The sequence below is a fragment of the Doryrhamphus excisus genome, linkage group LG11 (assembly GCF_037039965.1).
Source record: "Doryrhamphus excisus strain RoL-2023G ecotype Guam linkage group LG11, RoL_Dexc_Guam_v1.1, whole genome shotgun sequence".
Lineage (NCBI taxonomy): Eukaryota > Metazoa > Chordata > Actinopteri > Syngnathiformes > Syngnathidae > Doryrhamphus > Doryrhamphus excisus.
The window spans coordinates 20,869,979-20,887,719 of record NC_136367.1 but is presented as its reverse complement, the minus strand read 5'-3'; the positions used below and the strand labels follow the sequence as shown (position 1 = coordinate 20,887,719).

The 17,741-nt window shown below is 43.0% G+C and overlaps 1 protein-coding gene across 2 annotated transcripts in view; it reads right to left on the bottom strand.

The window, feature by feature from the left end:
- Positions 1 to 17,741, bottom strand: part of LOC131105088 (semaphorin-3F-like) — a 51,726-nt gene that overhangs the window by 12,011 nt on the left and 21,974 nt on the right. Inside the window, exons 3-9 of one of the 2 annotated variants that reach the window (XM_058052884.2) lie at positions 7,070 to 7,230; positions 6,681 to 6,743; positions 6,293 to 6,412; positions 4,730 to 4,819; positions 3,318 to 3,411; positions 1,483 to 1,602; positions 1,256 to 1,395 (exon numbers count right to left, since the gene is read on the bottom strand). In XM_058052884.2, coding sequence (XP_057908867.2) covers positions 1,256 to 1,395; positions 1,483 to 1,602; positions 3,318 to 3,411; positions 4,730 to 4,819; positions 6,293 to 6,412; positions 6,681 to 6,743; positions 7,070 to 7,230 — 788 coding nt within the window. The remainder of the gene's footprint in view (positions 1 to 1,255; positions 1,396 to 1,482; positions 1,603 to 3,317; positions 3,412 to 4,729; positions 4,820 to 6,292; positions 6,413 to 6,680; positions 6,744 to 7,069; positions 7,231 to 17,741) is intronic. The other variant, XM_058052974.2, reaches the window with a different exon arrangement.

The window sequence follows — 17,741 nt, the reverse complement described above, 5'->3', positions numbered from 1 at the left end:
TTTTTTGACATGGTCTGTTGTTTACAAAGTGCTCCTGAAAAAAGGGACACAAGCACATAATAATAATAATAATTATTATTATTATTAGATTATTATAATTATTATTAGAACTATTATGATTATTATAATTATTATATTAATGTTAATTATATTAATTATATATAAAATTATTGTTATATTTGCATATTTTACATAATAATAATATAATAATTTTTATTTTATTTTTATTGTAATTATTATAATATTTTATTATTTTTAAAATATTTAAATATAAATATAAAATAATAAATAATAATAGCAGATTGCATGACAATTTTACAGATACAATAATACCAGGTGGACTGTTACGTGTAAAATACACAGTCTGCCCCCCCCCCCCCCGTAAATTTTGTCATATCAATGCGGCCCGCCAGTCAAAAAGTTTGCCCACCCCTGCTTTAAGGGGTGGTGGTTGGTTTATTTGGTGACACCTAGTGGCCACATTAATTAATTGAATTGCGCTTATGATGCAGTTAGGACACAAATGGAATAAAATACACATCATATGTTACGTAATATTTTCTAATACACTTCCACTCTGGTTGATTATGTGCATGTAAGTCATGTGAAACTAAAATTATATCATACTTGTATGGATTAAGAAATGTTGTGTGTATTTTCCTAGTTTTGTGTTCAGATGTGTGTTGAAGTCCGAATGACAGAAGCAGGTCTCCTGAGACCATGACAAAACCCACGGCGAGGGGGGTGAGTGTTTGTGTGCCGGGTCAGCGTCTGACCCCCTTCAAATAAATACAGCAGCTGAAATGACCGCCTCATGTCGGCCACATTTCCTCACGTATCGTCTTAGCTGATTCTAATTGGATATCCACAAACGTTGGAAGAAGACCATTTTAGATTTCGGACTATCCTGGTCGCTTTGGTGGCCGTGGAAGTCTATTGGCTAAGGATGATGCTGGTAACATTGCTCCTTACACTAAAAGTGCATTTGGACTACCAGGCAGAAAAGGTCATGAGGTCAAGAGGTGAGAGGCCAAAGGGCGGTCTGACGCACAGAGGAAGCCATTGTAGACAGGAAGGTTAAAGACGCGTGGATTCCAGCACATCGGTGTGGGCCAAATACGAGTCCAGCATGTAAACATTTCGACACTGCGGGACACTCGCCTCCGGAGACTCCAACCTGTCTTCATATGGACGCTGCCGGTCCTTTCGTGATGTTTACACCCCGAAACAAACACACGCCGTAATGTGTACACACCAGGCAGATGCGGCCAATCCGGGACTGGGTCACGGGAGTCTGGCCCATCTCTGACGACTTCTCCCGGAAGAAGAAGTAGAGTTTGTCATCATTTCTCTCTGCGCTGTCGGGGATGAGGTGTACGTGGATGAAAGTGGGATCTGCGGGAAGGGGGGGGGTTAGCAGCATATTTATAATCATATACGTATAAACTGGAGACATTTCTTCTTTAAAGACTACTGGTTTACCATTCAGCCATCTGGAGTTGTACTGATCGGTTCGCATGGCGGTCTTGGTCCCCAAAGTCCGGAAAATGGCTGAATCCGTTCCCATGAAGTCAACATAGACTCCAGCGTAAAGTTCGCCATCTGAGGAAGAAATTCAGTTTAGTGAAATTAAATATTTCCTGAATGAGATACATTTGGTCTCTTTATTGCACGCCAACGTGACAAAGTCATCGTTTTCCACCGTATACTAGTATTCTTGTGTGCTCTTGTACTTTGACATTTAGCCTATTGGGAATAAAAAATATTATTTCAAATATATGTATTGAACTAGATTTTGGAAGCATTTTAGTTAATTAGTAGTTAGTAGGACTATATTACTTAATAGCAAAGTACACATTTGCAGTATTTGGTCATGTATAATTCTTAGTTTCTTTCATTTCTATTCATATTTTTTTTTACCTTTTTATACATGTGTGTTTTGCTCCTCATTAGTAAGAAAGGGTCTTTTTGCACACCTCCCAAAAATGATTAAGAAAATATGGCATTCGCTTCACAGCTCTTGCAGAAAGGGTCTGTAAAACCTCCCCAGCAAGCATTGACACATTATAAAGTCATAAAAATATACGCACGTACGTGTGTGCCAATGCACAAGAGTACGTGGCAGCCTCGTTAGACCGCAGGAAGGCAAGGTGATTGTCCGCCAGCTGCCGTGTAGCCCCCCCCCCCATTAGAGAGCAGGTGTGACTGCAGGAGGCGGCGTGGGGGGAAACAAAGACCTCTGTCGCCTCATCCTTTATGTTCAATATCCTGGTTCTTTGCAGCATGATGACTTTTTAAGATCCGTCATTAAAACGTTCATGGGTGATCTCATGTCTAATGTAGTGTAGAGTAGATCGGGCTATGGTAAATTCGGCGCCACAGCTTGAACACGGTGCCCCTTGTATGATGCCAACTGCTGAAAATGGACAGTAAATCCATCTTGGGTGACAACATTTGTTCCACGCAGGTCAGCTGGCAGTTATGTTGGGAAACGGTGCCAGCTATTTACTTCCCACAGAGAAGACTCCATGTCACCTGTGGCGACGATGAGGTCTGGATGTGACCTTGGACCACTTTCATGAACGGACATTGTGTATTTATTTTACAATGTGATGATTCAAGCGTCAGCGACGATTCGATATGATTAAAAAAATTATTATTATTAAAACGTACTGATTCAATGTCATTGTACAAATGATAAGGACATTAATCTTACATTATAAAATAAAGAAGCCGATTGTACAAAAGTGACATTCTTACAGTATTTCCACACGTGTTAATAAGCAAGCGTGCTGAAAGGGAAACACTTAAAAAAAACACTTTAAAAAACTGTAAATAACTACATCAAATTATATGTAAAGGGGTATCCATTCTCGAGGGTTAGGGTTATTGTTGTATTAATAGAATAATAAAGTGACATTGACAGTTACTATGGTACCCATTATGTCATTGTATAGTCATATCACCTCGTACATTATTTAAAAAAAAAAACAAAACAAAAAAACCTTAAACTGTATTATGGAAAGCAGGAAGTGAACAAATGTAACAGTTACTGATTGTAAAAGTACCAGATGGAGGGGTAGGATTTAATAAGCTTCTTCCTACTCCTTTTGGACATGTGGAACTGGGAACTGATTATGGGATGCACTCAATTGTAATCTGATGCATGTTCAAATGAAATTAAACCATTACCATTACCATTACCATTACCATTACCATTACCATTACATCATTTATAGTTATATAGCCAACGAGATGTCGCGAGGAAAGCCCCACCCTCCAACACTGACATCATCACGGTGACTCGAGATACTCACTAATCAAAGCCGAAACGCTGTTGAGCTTCGGGTCGTAGGAGCACTTTCCTTTCCCAGACTCCACTTTGCCGGGCTCCAAGTGAAAAATGTCCTCCTGCAATTGGAAAATCAGATCGAGTTGGAAACGCATTCAGGCCTCTTCATCTTGTCACAGCGATTCCCTTGTGGATGGAAAATGAGGCTCCCTGGGAGTCCTGGGGGACCCTTCAGGTCTGATGAGGGATGGGGTATTAGAATAATGAGTGTTAGTTCGTACAAAAAGAGCGTGCAGGGAATGTGAAAGGGGGAATTTCAAATCCATCCTAATACTACCATGGAGTACTAGAATAATGTCTAGTGTGCTTCTTCTCTTGATAAAGTGCCGGGCCAGAGATCTTCCAACTTCCGAGTGTTCAGGTCTAGTCCTGACACGGTAATCCAGAACAGTGAAAACAAATCTACGAAGTCAGGCGGATGCCCACCGCACCGCATCCCGGATAAGTTATTGCTGGGAATTTATGAGCAGGAAAAATGGAATCAATGGCGTGTGATGGCATGTCATAGGGGCCCCGCCCTGCCTGTCGACTAGAAAATCATGTCAAACTTCAACTTCCACCTCCCTGTAGCAACAGAGATGTCTGTCATGGTCTATCAGCACCAAAGACTGTGGCCTGCCAAACTCACTTATCATATTCACCCCCCCCCTTCTGTATCCCGCCTCAAATGGGATTAAAATCACGACTGCACACAAGAAGGTGCTGGCAGCTCTGTCCAGATCATCAACATGAAGTTGACATTAAAAAGGTCCAAAATGTACCCTACATATTTCTAACACCTTTGTTCTATTGTACGTCCTCTTGAGAAAGGTAGCCGTATATTATTCCCTCACGCCATTACGTCAAATATTACTGAGATAAGCACTTTTAGATGTCAAACAGGCCATATCTTCATGTCGGTGCTGCTTTTATTTCCGTTGCTGCACAATGAGACGCCTACAGATGGCCGCTGTTTGCTCTGGACTAACACAGTCTGCTGTGGGGGGGGGGTTGAGATGCTGACAAGCCCTGCTGCTTCTTCAGGAGAACCTTCAACACATTCCTGATGAAGTAACTGATGGGTGCGACACCTTTCCGATGATTGGATGTAATCATTCCCATGCGCCTACGACATGCAGCCAAACATGGCGGCCATTCGTGTCCTGTTGGGTGTGGATGAGGAAGCATGTTGAAACAGTGAGGTTAGCGTCGAGGAAAATGAGACATTCAAGGAAAAAACGGGCGACCAACAACACAGCATTCCCAGGGGTTGCAAACAAGAACAAGTGATGGCAAACACAAAGATTTGGGAACGCTCAGACGTAAGGAAATGGTGCATGCAGCGTGTGACCCCGGGCGGTACGCCGGCCTGCGGTGCAGACATGGCCCACATCGCACCTTTAGTCCAAGAGTCTCATGCACCGCGCTGGGCTCAGCGGCGCGGCTAGCCCGTCCTCTGGCCTGGGCCATCTGTAGGTACATGGACGTCTAAAACAGGACACAGCAAAGTTTGGGGGTTACGTGACCCATTTATTATTTAACGGAAATGATAACGGTAGTTAAGTCTTTAGATGCCAGGTACAGTCAAGTCCAAAGTCATAGGCTTTAAATCTTTGAGTCCTACAAAGATAAGCACCGTTTGGTGTCTCCATTTGAACAATGCAATCTATTAGATTTGACCAACACAATTGATGCATTTCTTTTTAAATCAAATAAGACCAGTGTGACAAGACTAATTCAAGACTTAACACTAGAATCCGAGTCACTGATATCAAAGTCCAAGTCGAGTTCCGAGTCTTTGATCATGTTGTCAAATTGAGCCACCAAAATTGTGACTTGAATCTGACTCAGGTTGAAGTCACGTGACTTGAGTCCACCCTTCTGGTGTTCTGGTTCAGGTTCTGTGAAAGACCAGAGAACCAGTCCACAAGGAAAAACAGGCTCAAAGACTTTACAAAACCCAAAATACCATAAAAATACAGTAAAAATACCATAAAAATACCATAAACAAAAAAATTTAAAATAAAATAAAACCTTAAACTGAAAGCAGGAAGTGAACAAATGTAACAGTTACTGGTTGTAAAAGTACCAGATGGAGGGGTAGGATTTAATAAGCTTTGCTTCTTCCTACTCCTTTTGGACATGTGGAACTGGGAACTGATTATGTGATGCATTCAATTGTAATCTGATGCATGTTCAAATGAAATAAAACCATTACCATAAAAATACCATAATAATACCATAAAAATACCATTGTCGGAGAACATCTGCAGAGACATTTGTTAGCATTTCAGAAAAAATGTTTTCATTGTGTCAAATTGAAATTCCCAGTATGGTTAAAATTGGCCCGAATGTCCAAACAATTTAAAAATAACAGCCTTCTTATTAATGACCAAAATCTGGAACATTCGTAACGAGAGCCCCCTCTTACTGGTTGATACTGGTTCTCACCTAGTGGAGGCTGGTGGCTATTCTGGATGCATACAGTAGGTGACTGAACAGATATAAGACATAAAGCTCATCGAGGAACTGGATGCAACAAGGAACCCATACGAGATATAAGCCAGAGTTGGCAATCTATTCTCAAGGGAAACTCAATAATCTTCCCTTTGTACCAAGTCTGAACATGTTCATTAGGAACCGAGTGTAAAACTTAAAGCGGAGTGAGCCGAGTCTGAGTATGGCGGTTATGATTCCTGGCTTGGCGTAGGAAATTCAAGTGGTCCCATTAAAGGCTGAGGCTAAACAGAGTGGCTTTAACAAGTCATTAGGGACAACAGCTGAGTGTGAGTAAAACTGTCAATCCTGCTGGCGGGCAGCCCACCACAAACAGGGTAATAATGTTGGAAAATCATTAAAGACCCTCGCATGAGGTGCCTGGAGCGCAGTTTTAGGTGAGAGGAAAAGAACAAGAGACATTTTTTTCGGTTTGGCAGCTCACTAAAATTGAAAGCAAATTACCTGAGATTTGCGTCCACGGTTGACGAAGGTGCAGACTGGATTGTAAGCGCCTGTCCCACAAACGTATAGCTGAGTCCTGTTCCATGGCTCAATCAGACGGATGAAGTTGGCACACTCCTCCTGCAAGATTTGGAATTGTGTCAAATTGGGAAAACGGTAAAATAAACACATGATGGATACAAAGGTATTATTATTTTTACAATGTCCTCAAACCCCAAATGTGAGAAGGTTTTTCATATCATAACCAGTGAAATAGAAATGATATCGAGTTAGCCCGCATGCACTAAACTAAACCCATATTTATGTTGAGGCTGTCAAACTGATGGAAATCATGTAAATCTAATGACCGTGCCGGGGCCATAGCTCTGCTATCCAGCGGCTTACTTACGTTGGCGTCTTTCCCACTTACGAGGCATTCCATCCTTCTTCGTTCAGACACTGGCCAGTGGATCTGCGAGCAGGAAAACATGTCATGTTTGCAACCCGTTACACGTCATTCGCATTTATGGGAGTTTTGCTCTAAATTTGCAGTGGACGTCTACCAAGGCTAATATTTGCCCTGCAGGAATTGTCCGAACCCAGAAACAGTGTTTTAATGACTGACTGTGCAACAGGAAACATGACTGCCAACAAAAACTGCATTTGAGCGAACCCAAACGGCTGCTGCTGGTGCAATGGACCAGAACATTTTACCCAGAGGTGCAGCTCTAAGAGTCGAGGTGCAGGCACTTGCTTCATCGCTACAACGGCTAATACGAGTGGAAAAACAGTTCTTACGATATGAGGATCCTTGTTGATGTCATGGAGGTCCAGGGACAGAATGTGGTCTTTGCTACCGATGTACATGCGGTCATAGTCCTCGTCCATGCGCAGGATCCGGTAATCGGAGGTGTTGAGGAGGTAGGCAAAGTGATGAGCGGTACCAGTAGATCTCAACTCTGGACGGAGGCAGAAATGAGAAATACACACTTTTACAACGAGACATTCTTCAAACATCTCAGAGATATTGGTTTGCCGTTATCTGATGGGTTTCCATTGATGTAACTTAACTCCGCACATTAGAGAGACAAGCTACTGAGCATCTGTCATGCGGTGCTGAAGGCTTAATACCACCCCAGAGGGTGGTCGTTCTTGACTTTAGATGGACCTTATAACGGGTATCGACCAGGTATCGGCCATACCTGTTTTAACTGTTATAACTATTCTATTCTGTGAAGGTCAGATCGGTGTGGGACTTCGGTTTCGCTATGCAGTCAACATGTCCTCTCATGTTGAGGGTAACCCAATCGTCCTACAGTCATGTGTTGGAGTGTTTGTTTGATACGGTCTTCTGGGTTCAGCAACCGCGTACAAGCAGAGCAGGGAGGCGACTACTAAGTGAGCCAAGCCCCACGCCACACCATAGACAAACACGCCAAACACACAATCCGTAGGGGTGAGGCATTCGCTTACTGTTGGACAAACACTAACGTTCCAGTCAAACGGCAGGAAAGCCCTGATTCTGTTTGCAGGAACAAACCACAGACGCATACTTAGCTGCACTTTGAGGTTAGCCAGAATTAGCTTTTGTTGATTTAGCAACCCTAAATGTGATGGAAGGAAACCAGAGGATTAACAGACAAATATTGTTGACTGTCTTTGATTATTATCAAACAGAGATGTTCCAAAAGAAGTATAAATTCCAGTCAATGTAAGGTGTCAAAGCAAAGCCGGGATCTACATGAATTCTTGCAAGCTAACAACATGCCCGCCATCGGATCCTAAAATAAACACCATCTCCAGAGAAGCGAGCCACTATGGAAGATGATGTGATGCTTTTTCCAGCCAGAAGTAAATTGAATAAAGTTCCATCAATAAGCAAACACTACAAACATTGCATTTGCGATATTTATGAAGATTAATTGAATAACTGCGTCCACCAGAGGAATGTTTACATGTGAGTCAAGTGATGGACATCTGTCAAAGCATCGTGCGGCGGGGCTTCAACATGTGGTTGGAACCTGTGATTATTTGTGTTGGAGACCTAAGTTGAAGGACGGGTCCCCATACACTCCGGCGATCTGCTCGGTTTGTGTGGTTTATGCGTGCGTATGGCAATAACACAACAGGCGGACACACATCGCACACACACATGCATTCCAAGAGACGGTCCAAGTCCTGTCTGCATCATCGGGTTTTCAGCAAATCCTCAGTGTGTTTGTTGTCAGAGAGGAGCTGGAGCGGACCATGTGTCCGTTGGGGGGTGTTAATAGTACTTGACTCCCCGAATTGAGAGCCACACAATTAACATCAGGCCTGTCACAATAAGATATGTGGCTGGATAATAATTGCAAATATTGTCAATATAATTTTGAGAGCATGTTTTCATAAATATACTAATAATAGGGTCTTTACAGGTGTCACAATGCTGCTGCTGATGTTACTTCGTACACCTGTGGTTTATTCCGGGACTTTCTAAATGGCTGTGCTGGCCATGACCAATATTTGTGCAATGATTCTGATTGACTTTCTACCATTTTCTCTCAAATACACAATTGCAGTTTTGCATTTTTTTATGTTGTTTTCACCTCTAAACGGAGTCTACACAGGCAAAAGCTGTCCTACCCAATATGGAAGTGATTGTAGACATGCAGTGCTATTTATTGTTTAAAAAGCAATGGAAGAAAACTTGATAACTTTTGATAACTTGAAGCATGTTTGGGCTCAAATATAACATATATATATATATACACAGTACAGTAAAGTCTCGTTATATCGATATTCTCGGGAGTCGGAAAAAATACCGATATAACCGGACTATCCATATATCCGATCCTGCGCCGAACTGCATTAAAAGTGGGCGGATCTTTGATATGGCATGTAATTTTCTCCTTGAGTTCATGGATTGCGTATCTAGCATGCTTTTCTACTACAATAAATTGTGTACTACAGTAAATAAAAATAAACTTACGCTGTAGTGATTACCGGTTACCGGGACATAATTCACCCCGGAACTATCGATAGGGAAGGTGTTGCCACCCGGAGGGGTAGGCGTGAGGGACGGGTGTTTCCCGCTGTGTGTGCTGCACTCTGGTGGTGGAAGTGTGAAAAATAAAGTTGACTTCTTTTTTGGTATTGAAATCCTTAAGCAAAGATTGATTTAAGCTGCTTTTGTATCGATATAAGCAGACCAAATTGGCTGGCGGGAGATGAAAAGGGCATCCTAGTAACCGGATTATCATAATAACCGTGTATCGTACTAACGGAGCTAATTATATCATAAAAGACTAGAAATTTGCCGGGAAATGAAAATAGTATCGTAATAAGTAGTAATTCGTTTTAACCGATATCGATATAATGAGACTTTACTGTATTTCTGAGTTGTGCATCCAGGTGTAAATACCTGAGAATAAACTCTTAAATATTGCTCCTTGGGCTCGTACTCATCTTTTGGCATCAAACCCAAATGTTTTCAGTCTACAGCAAAAATAAGACCGTTTGCCCAGCTGTTGCAATACTGTATATTACTGTATATACTGTATATGCACTGTATATTTGTAATGTACAGTCCATTGCAACAGGCAACACCTACGGCATGAGGTGATGCTGTTGTTGAGGAAAACTTGGCCTGCAGGGAAACTTTGCTCTTTCATTACACGGAATGACTCAGAGCTTAAGTCAAGTCTTTGGCACTGTCAGACCTTCAGACCTGACATTAATGTGCATCTCGGGTGATCCGATTACAAGTGGACACGTTAGCTCACGTCTGGCATCCGAGTAGGTCTAAACATGCGCCTCTAGTGACCACTTGTGATTAGATGTCACTCCCCCCTTGTGTATGAAAATAAACACTGACATCATTCATTTTTCTTTCGCAAAGACCGACGCGTGTTTTTAACCGACGGAAGGCAGTACTTGGCCGTGCCGAGTTTAACTGCTAATACCAGAGGGCATCAGTTGACATCGGTCTTTAAAAATGGACTGTGAGCGCAGCCGCGTCGTACTCTCCGTTTCATGGGTCCATTTCAACAAACAAAGTGAGTCATGTAGACGCTTATTTACACGACAACAGGACACGTGTTGAGTGTTCAGTCTGGGCATACACTAGTACACCATAAGCAAAACATCAATGGCTACGAGACTGATGGCGCTCCTCGTATGTACATTCAACCAGCTACTGGTGTAGCATGCTTTTTACCGCGCTTACTTCAAAGCAACAAAAAAGTGATATTATTCCAGCGACTTGACATTTTCTTAGTTTAAAGGTCAGCCTTAGCTTTAGGCTGGAGAGCATTGTGCTTTGATGAAAAGTGGACTGAGGACCAATAACGACAAGAGAAGCAGAGGTCTAACCACCAGGGTGAAAGCCTTGCATGTCTGCGGACCGAGATCTGGCCCACATAGACACCGTGAATGTTTCTGTCCAAGATCCATGATCCTTAAGTGAGAACACACGTCTTTCTCTTTTCTGTATGTTCTAAAAACGGCTAAAAAGAGTCGGCTAAGAATGCAAGTAATTGGACGCACCTATTAGGCCTATGAATCCTTCGAAAAAGCCTCCATTTACGTAATGTGACCTGCATATTAACCAAGCTGGGGCGACATTATTGTAAGCGTTCACGCCAAAAAACTACTTTACTGGCGTAGTGACGCCTCGCCTAGGTGTAGTGTTCGTTTCTATGTTTTATATATTACAAAATGACCAAAATACAGTAAATATTGTATTACACCGGATCATGGATGTTACCATAAAACCTTATTGTTTGTTTTAACAGCAATCTTTTAGTGATCCCATTACATGCATTAATGAACTGTCACTTTTAGCTGTTTTTATATCTTTAGAACACAGAAAAAAGAAAGACGTGTTCATGTCTCAGAAAGATTAAAGGGCAACATTCCAAAAAAAGTGGGTTTCCTTGAATAAAAACTCCGACTAGGAAGTGCAAACTTAACTGCCATCCACATTTTGACATCAAGAGATGTTTGGCAGATTTAGAGGCCGGGGACAGTGTTCCTCTGTGTTCCAGCCTACCATCACACAGAGTGGGGCACATAGGTATGGAGGGTGTGGCGGGCATGCAGCTCACATTCACTCCAAGACGGTGGGTGATATGGGTAATCTGGTGCACACTGCTCAGGTTTCAAACACAAAAATAAAAGTACACCCCACCGCAAGAAACAGAGCTGGGCCTTTTTCTCCTGGAAGGCTGATAGTGAGGCACACAATGAGAGATACCTAAAAAATGGAGGGGGGGGGGGTGATGAGTGATGTGGAGCCAACTGTGGAGCCATCACCTGCTCAAGTCACGGTTCTGTGGAGTCCACTTTGTGAAAAATGTACACGGGACCTCAAAACTGTAGACGCGGTATCATCTTACCCTCCTACTCGCGAATCACATCGAGATATGGAAATGATTACTTGTTGCATCTGAAAACAAACTGTGTTCAGATTTTAGTCAAAATGCTCAAGGGCATCACAAAGTACATAAAATACCTGCTGGATGAAGATCGTTACCACTTCTGCTTATTTTGTGGAACGGACTGCCTTGAAGCGGCTGATTTATCAGGTCTGGAAGCAAATGAGGCAAAATGGAGAGCACGATTTGGCCGCAACCGGCAGAAGCACTGTTGATTCCATCTCAATTGATCTCCTGTCAGATCCTAAATCCACCATACCCCAACAAAGGGCATTGAGAAAACGATTTCAGATAGCAGCCGAGTGGAGTAGTTGCTGTGTAAGTGTTTAATGTTCCTTGACAAAACTATCACCAACTAAGTGATTTATTTTTACTTATTTCTACATTTCTATGTGAATGGGATTGTTCAGTGAAAAAAAAATACAAAGAAACCAGACTACCATATTGTTGTCCTGTCAAAAGACCTTCAACCACCCCAAGCGAATCCCTGTCTTTGAATGCAACAGTGCTTTGGTAATAAAGTGACAGAATACCCGACGAACCCCCAGCACATCACATACGTGTCGGACTAAACTTTGCCCTGAAGCAGTTTCCAACATTTAGTGGGGTGTTAGATCACACAGCAGAGGGGCAGGAGCGATAATGAGGGTGTTTAAAAGGGGTGGGAAGGTGTCGCGCTCCCACACATCAAAGGAAACCTATGTCAGGAATCTTGGACCAATACTTTGAAAAAAAAAATGATGCTATAACCATCCTATTGTCCCCAAAAGCCCTTTTCCGGGGGAGGGCAATTATGGAATTCCACAGAAACAACTTCAGTCGTGTATCCTTTGGAAAGCTGCGACCATCAAGTGTCAATCACTACGTTGACATCCACAAAAAAATACTAATTGCATAAACATGCATGTAAATGACTTATGTGTCCAAACACGTTGCTGACTCACTGTCCATGCATTGTTTATTAAGCGTGACTGCTAAATAACCCTCCATGGGGCCAAAGAAAGTTGCAAGTTCCAGCCCTTTGATAAAGATGGTGAGAAACTATTAAATTATTAAGCATAATGTTGGTTATCATAAACACACTGTATATCATGTCCAATAGAATACTTGGGTAAAATGAAATATTCCAAAAAGTAAACGCTAATGTCCAGCTGCTTTTATCTGAAAGAGTTGTGGTTTCCCTTTATCTTCCCAGCTAAACTTTCCCACAGTGATTCCCTCTATCAGCAGGATAAGGAAATCCCTAATATAGTGGCAATCAGTCAACAACGCCGTCAGGAAGATTGGAAAACACTTCGGATAAATGTGTCGCCACTGAAAGTCACCTGTGCTGCTTTCTGCCACAACGTCCAAGGCTACATTGTGGTGTCACAGCACCGTGCCTTGCTCAGTGGCGTCCTCCCAGCATGCTTTATCTTGGTGCTCGGTCCAACCTTCAAAGCTGCGTGATTTCTGTGTTTAAGGCTCGCTGCTCAATGAAAAGGAACGCCATGTGAGCACAACAGCTGCTTTCTGCAGCTTAGCTCCTCTGTGGGACGGAGGATAATAGAAGCTCAGCCACCGGGTCACGTTAGATTCCCCACGTTTACAAGAGCTGCCGAGAGATATGAGCACGTAGAGCATGGAAATATCTTTATGATGTGTTCGCGGCTTAAGCTCTTCGGCATCCGCTGGGTGCGCTTGGTTTGGAGTGTTCATACCAGGGCTGTCAAACGATTAAAAATTGCAATCGAATTAATCATAGTTAATCATAGTCAGTTGGCTGACCGATACCTGCCCGGCAATATGAAGTTTGCACCCGCACTGAAAGAACTTCCTCCATAAGACGAAGAACAATCATAGTTTGTAAACTAATTAATCATGATTAATCACCATGTGCAACTGAGTGTGAAATAAGGTTTTTTTATGAACCAAAAGATAAATGACAGGACACACTTTTATGTATTTGTATGCTTTATCAGCTCCAAATGAACTGAAAACTCAATTTCCAATACCGATATCAGCCGATACCGATACCGATACCGATACCGATATGTGTAACATGACATATATCATGCAGTGGAATGAACACATGTGTTGTACACAGCATTTTTAAATATTGAGATTGGGAAAAAAAATCACATACCAATATCAACCGATATCGCATTTTTATGCTGATATCAGGCACCCTATCACTACTAGAGACATGCCTTGTGAGTTGGTGATACATATATGGTCTTGGGATCTCACTGCTGTTGATGCATTCAGGTCTGAATAAAGTTCTGAAAGAGTCTCAGACAGTTTGGGGACGCTGTTGTCCATCCGGCTGCCGCCAGAGCGGAAGGGGGCGGCCTGATACGGTGCCATGTACACAATGTACTTTTAAACTTGCAACACACGCAAGGGTCACGCACACCTCCTCTACTATAATGTCAAAATAGATAGTCACGTGCGACCCTTCATAATGGGTAAGCTGTATGATATCACCAACTCCGAACCACCGAGCCTCTGAACCACCACAAGTGACCCTGCAGGGCCCAGCAGTCGCACTGCTAAGCTCTGTGTCCTTTAGAGATGGGACACTTGATTGTTTACCACCACTGGCACATCGTTACTGCATCACCCCCTCCGTGGTCCCCTGCCGACCCGGGGTGCTCTCCCACTCTATAATTAAGGTCCACTGTAAGCCCCATCCCTGGCCTATCTCCTGTCCCTCCTTTGCTAATGGCTCCAATTTGTATTCGCTGTCAGCTCTGATGAGCTCTCATGCGAAGAAACGGCCTCATCACGGCGCTTCTGGCTGCAGTCGCCTAAGCCTCTCTTCTGTCACCTGCCAAGCCCACACTGCTGACGGGCAGGCAAAACAGGGTGAGGGAGCATTGGTGGGAGTGGGAGTGGGGACATTTGTCTCAATTTTCATGTCAATTGTAAAAGCAGCAGCGTATAATGGAGCTGAAATGCTATTTTATATCATTGAATTCACACAAATCAGTGTTGGACAGCTCCCATTTTAAGGTCCAATTATATGTTTTTTTGTCTGATTATTAGTCTTTTTTGACAAATTGAATATTTCCACATAACTATCTAACAAAATATACTTGTTTAGTGGATGTTTTGACTGCACCATCTATCTGCAAACCACACTTGCCAGTCATCTTTCAGAAATTGTTGCTTTGTTTGCGGTTCTGTCAGAAGGCGAAGAATAATATAAGCACATATCGATACACACGGCTGGAACGTAATATTTAATAACTATCAGTCCCTCATTACAACGCTCATGCGTCAGCTAAGAAAAGTCAGGTTTGGCTGTCTCGGTATCCCCTGCCAGAACCAAAATCAGGTCATTCCGAACAGGCCTGTTTGTGTCAAACAGGTACTCTCCAACTGAGATCCAGCTGAGGTTGATGTAAAATGTGCATAACTTGCTGGGAAGGAGATCCTCCCGAGAGAGTTTTCCTTTAATGGCGCACATCTGCACAAACATAACCGTGTTTTAACTGACGGTTTCTTATTAGCCGTCTCCAGCTCAGCATCGACGTGTGCCCTGGTCCCGTTCCACACGTCAATTCCTGCAGTCCCGAGTTCTGAGTTGCGAGGGATTCTTCCAACAAATGATTGCTTGACTCCGGCTGTAATAATCTGCACGCTTGGCTTGATTAATTTAAGTAGTACAATTCCCCGGCGTGCGCTGTCCTGAATGCGGAGCACGGTTACCGAAGCCGGAGCCAGGAGACATGAGCAAGTCACAAGTCACAGGTCACTGGGAAACAGTGGCAATGCTTTATGTACTGGTTTAATCTGGGATTAGCTCAGGGTCAGGGTTATCTCTCCTCACCCTGAGGGGAATCAGGAAACAGGGATTGCCGGGGGTAAAGTGGCATTACTGGATAGCCTGTCCAGAATTGCAATGAGCACGTGTTTGATACCGTTGATAGAAAGAGCCATTGACAAATTCTGAATGTCTCACTGAACGTGTTGTAGCATCTCGGCCATTCTTCTAACAATTCCCAGCCCATTGTTCCAGCTCAGCGGGGGTCCACGTGCATCGAGGGCATGAAGTAGCACCCTAGGAACCAATGACTCACGAGTACTGCATACTAGTACGGCCAAAACTATGGCAGATTGAATGGTCATTTTAATGCAGACTCTAAACAAAGTTCTTAGTTGACCACAAAGACTGCAGGGGGGGGGGTCCTTGCGAGTCAGGAGCCACCAAGTCTAAACATAAAGCTGTGTCCGAAACGGCAACATTACCTTCGGGCCTTCTTATCGTCCTCTACCTGGCATGTCTCAGCCTCATGTCAAGGAATAATCCCCTCATGCTGGACATTCTCCAGGAATCCGTACTCCACATCCCTGCTTGGTGTCTCGGCAACAGAGACACATACGAGACGAATGTATTGACCATGAAACACCCTCTCCGTCAATGTGGAATGTTGGATAGATAATACCTGGTGGAATCAGTCACTATGGGAACTGAATACTAAAAACTATTAATCCACATTCCATATCTGTGTTTAAACATACGAGGATACAAATAAACTCTCATCAGGACAATGTTTTCTTTCCATTTAAGAACGATATAATTAATGTTGTGAAAAGAAAACCTGAAAGAAAGTCTGTTGAACGACTTGGAACGAGTTACCCAATCCTTCCCTTCTTGACTGCGTCCTCCACTGAGAAGACTTTGGAGGACCACAAAATTCCTTAATGAGACAATCTGTGCCTCAGGTGCATCCTGACAAGTCAGTGGAAGATTTACAAGTCGACAGACACAGGAAACGGCAACCTATGGATGCGACACCCGCTGTCATGCCCTGTAGCCATGAATGCCTTATTTGTTGAAGCAGTGTGGGGTCGCAGTGTGGGAGTCCAGTTGTTCCAGCCCCTTCCTGGGAATGACAGGGAACCAGGACAGAAGCCATTGTGGCTTTGCTCCAGGTTTCTTCCTCCCACGAGCTCCTGCTGCTCCCCTCAGCCGGCGAGCCCACCTCGGCGCTAATCCGTCCAGAGAACAACGGCTGTTTGGTTTGAAAAAAGACCATTTATTAGATGATCGTGATCTGTGTTGTTGTTTTATGGCCTATCATGAATCCAAAAATATAGAAAGACAAATCATATGTAGTATTCTGCTCAGTAGGCGTAAGTATTATTATATTAATAAGACATTGCCTTCCTTACTTTACAGAATCCGATGGTGGAAAAAAAAGTTATCCTCCCATTTTGTGTGGAAGTGGTACATTTTGGCTTTCTTCCACACTCAGTTTCAAACCCCTTGTTAAGTTTGGAATAATTAAAGTGGAGGCTAACTAGTTAGCTCAGTAGATTGCCACACACTTACCGAGGGTTACACATAAGGCTTGTGCAATGCAGTGTAGACAAGCTAGCTAAACAAACGTCAGAGTGAGGGTATACGACAGACTAATGTCGCTGCAAGTAACAACAGGAAGGAACCCCCGCTTATCTATCGATCTGAAATGTCTACTATATGAGGTAATAAGAGGGTACGGATGACAGTAGGGGTGCTATTCCATGTTTGCAGGGCTCTAATAATGTTAAAGGTTTTTCGAAGGTCATTGACAGGTTTTTTATGTTCTAACCACATAAGTATTCCATTTATTAATATTGAATCCTACTTGATTACGGTCCGGAGCCAATTAATTACTTAATAGCCCTCAGCTGTTAAGTACACACAGTGTATACTGTCGTCACATAGTATTACGTCTTATCTGCTGATCGGAATAAAAAGGGCGAGTCACGCCATTCCAAAGAAAAACAAAGTGAGTCTGCAAACGTTTGTAGAAAGCCTTTTGTTGACTCCAACTTTGAACAGCGGCAGAGTTGAGTTCGGATGTGCCTGGGATTCCCAGAGCTTGTGTACAGGAAGTGGGATTAAAAGACAAATCCCATATTTCAATGTGTATGTCAGCACAGTCACTCCATTTTGCCTCGTGGCTTTCTTTCTCCCTTCCAAGTGCGCTCATCTGAGATAAATATGATTAGCCTTTGACAAACAGCTCCGCGTTTCCGGCTGCTACGGCCACGCTACGGCCATCGGCCATGGAGGTCCAAAA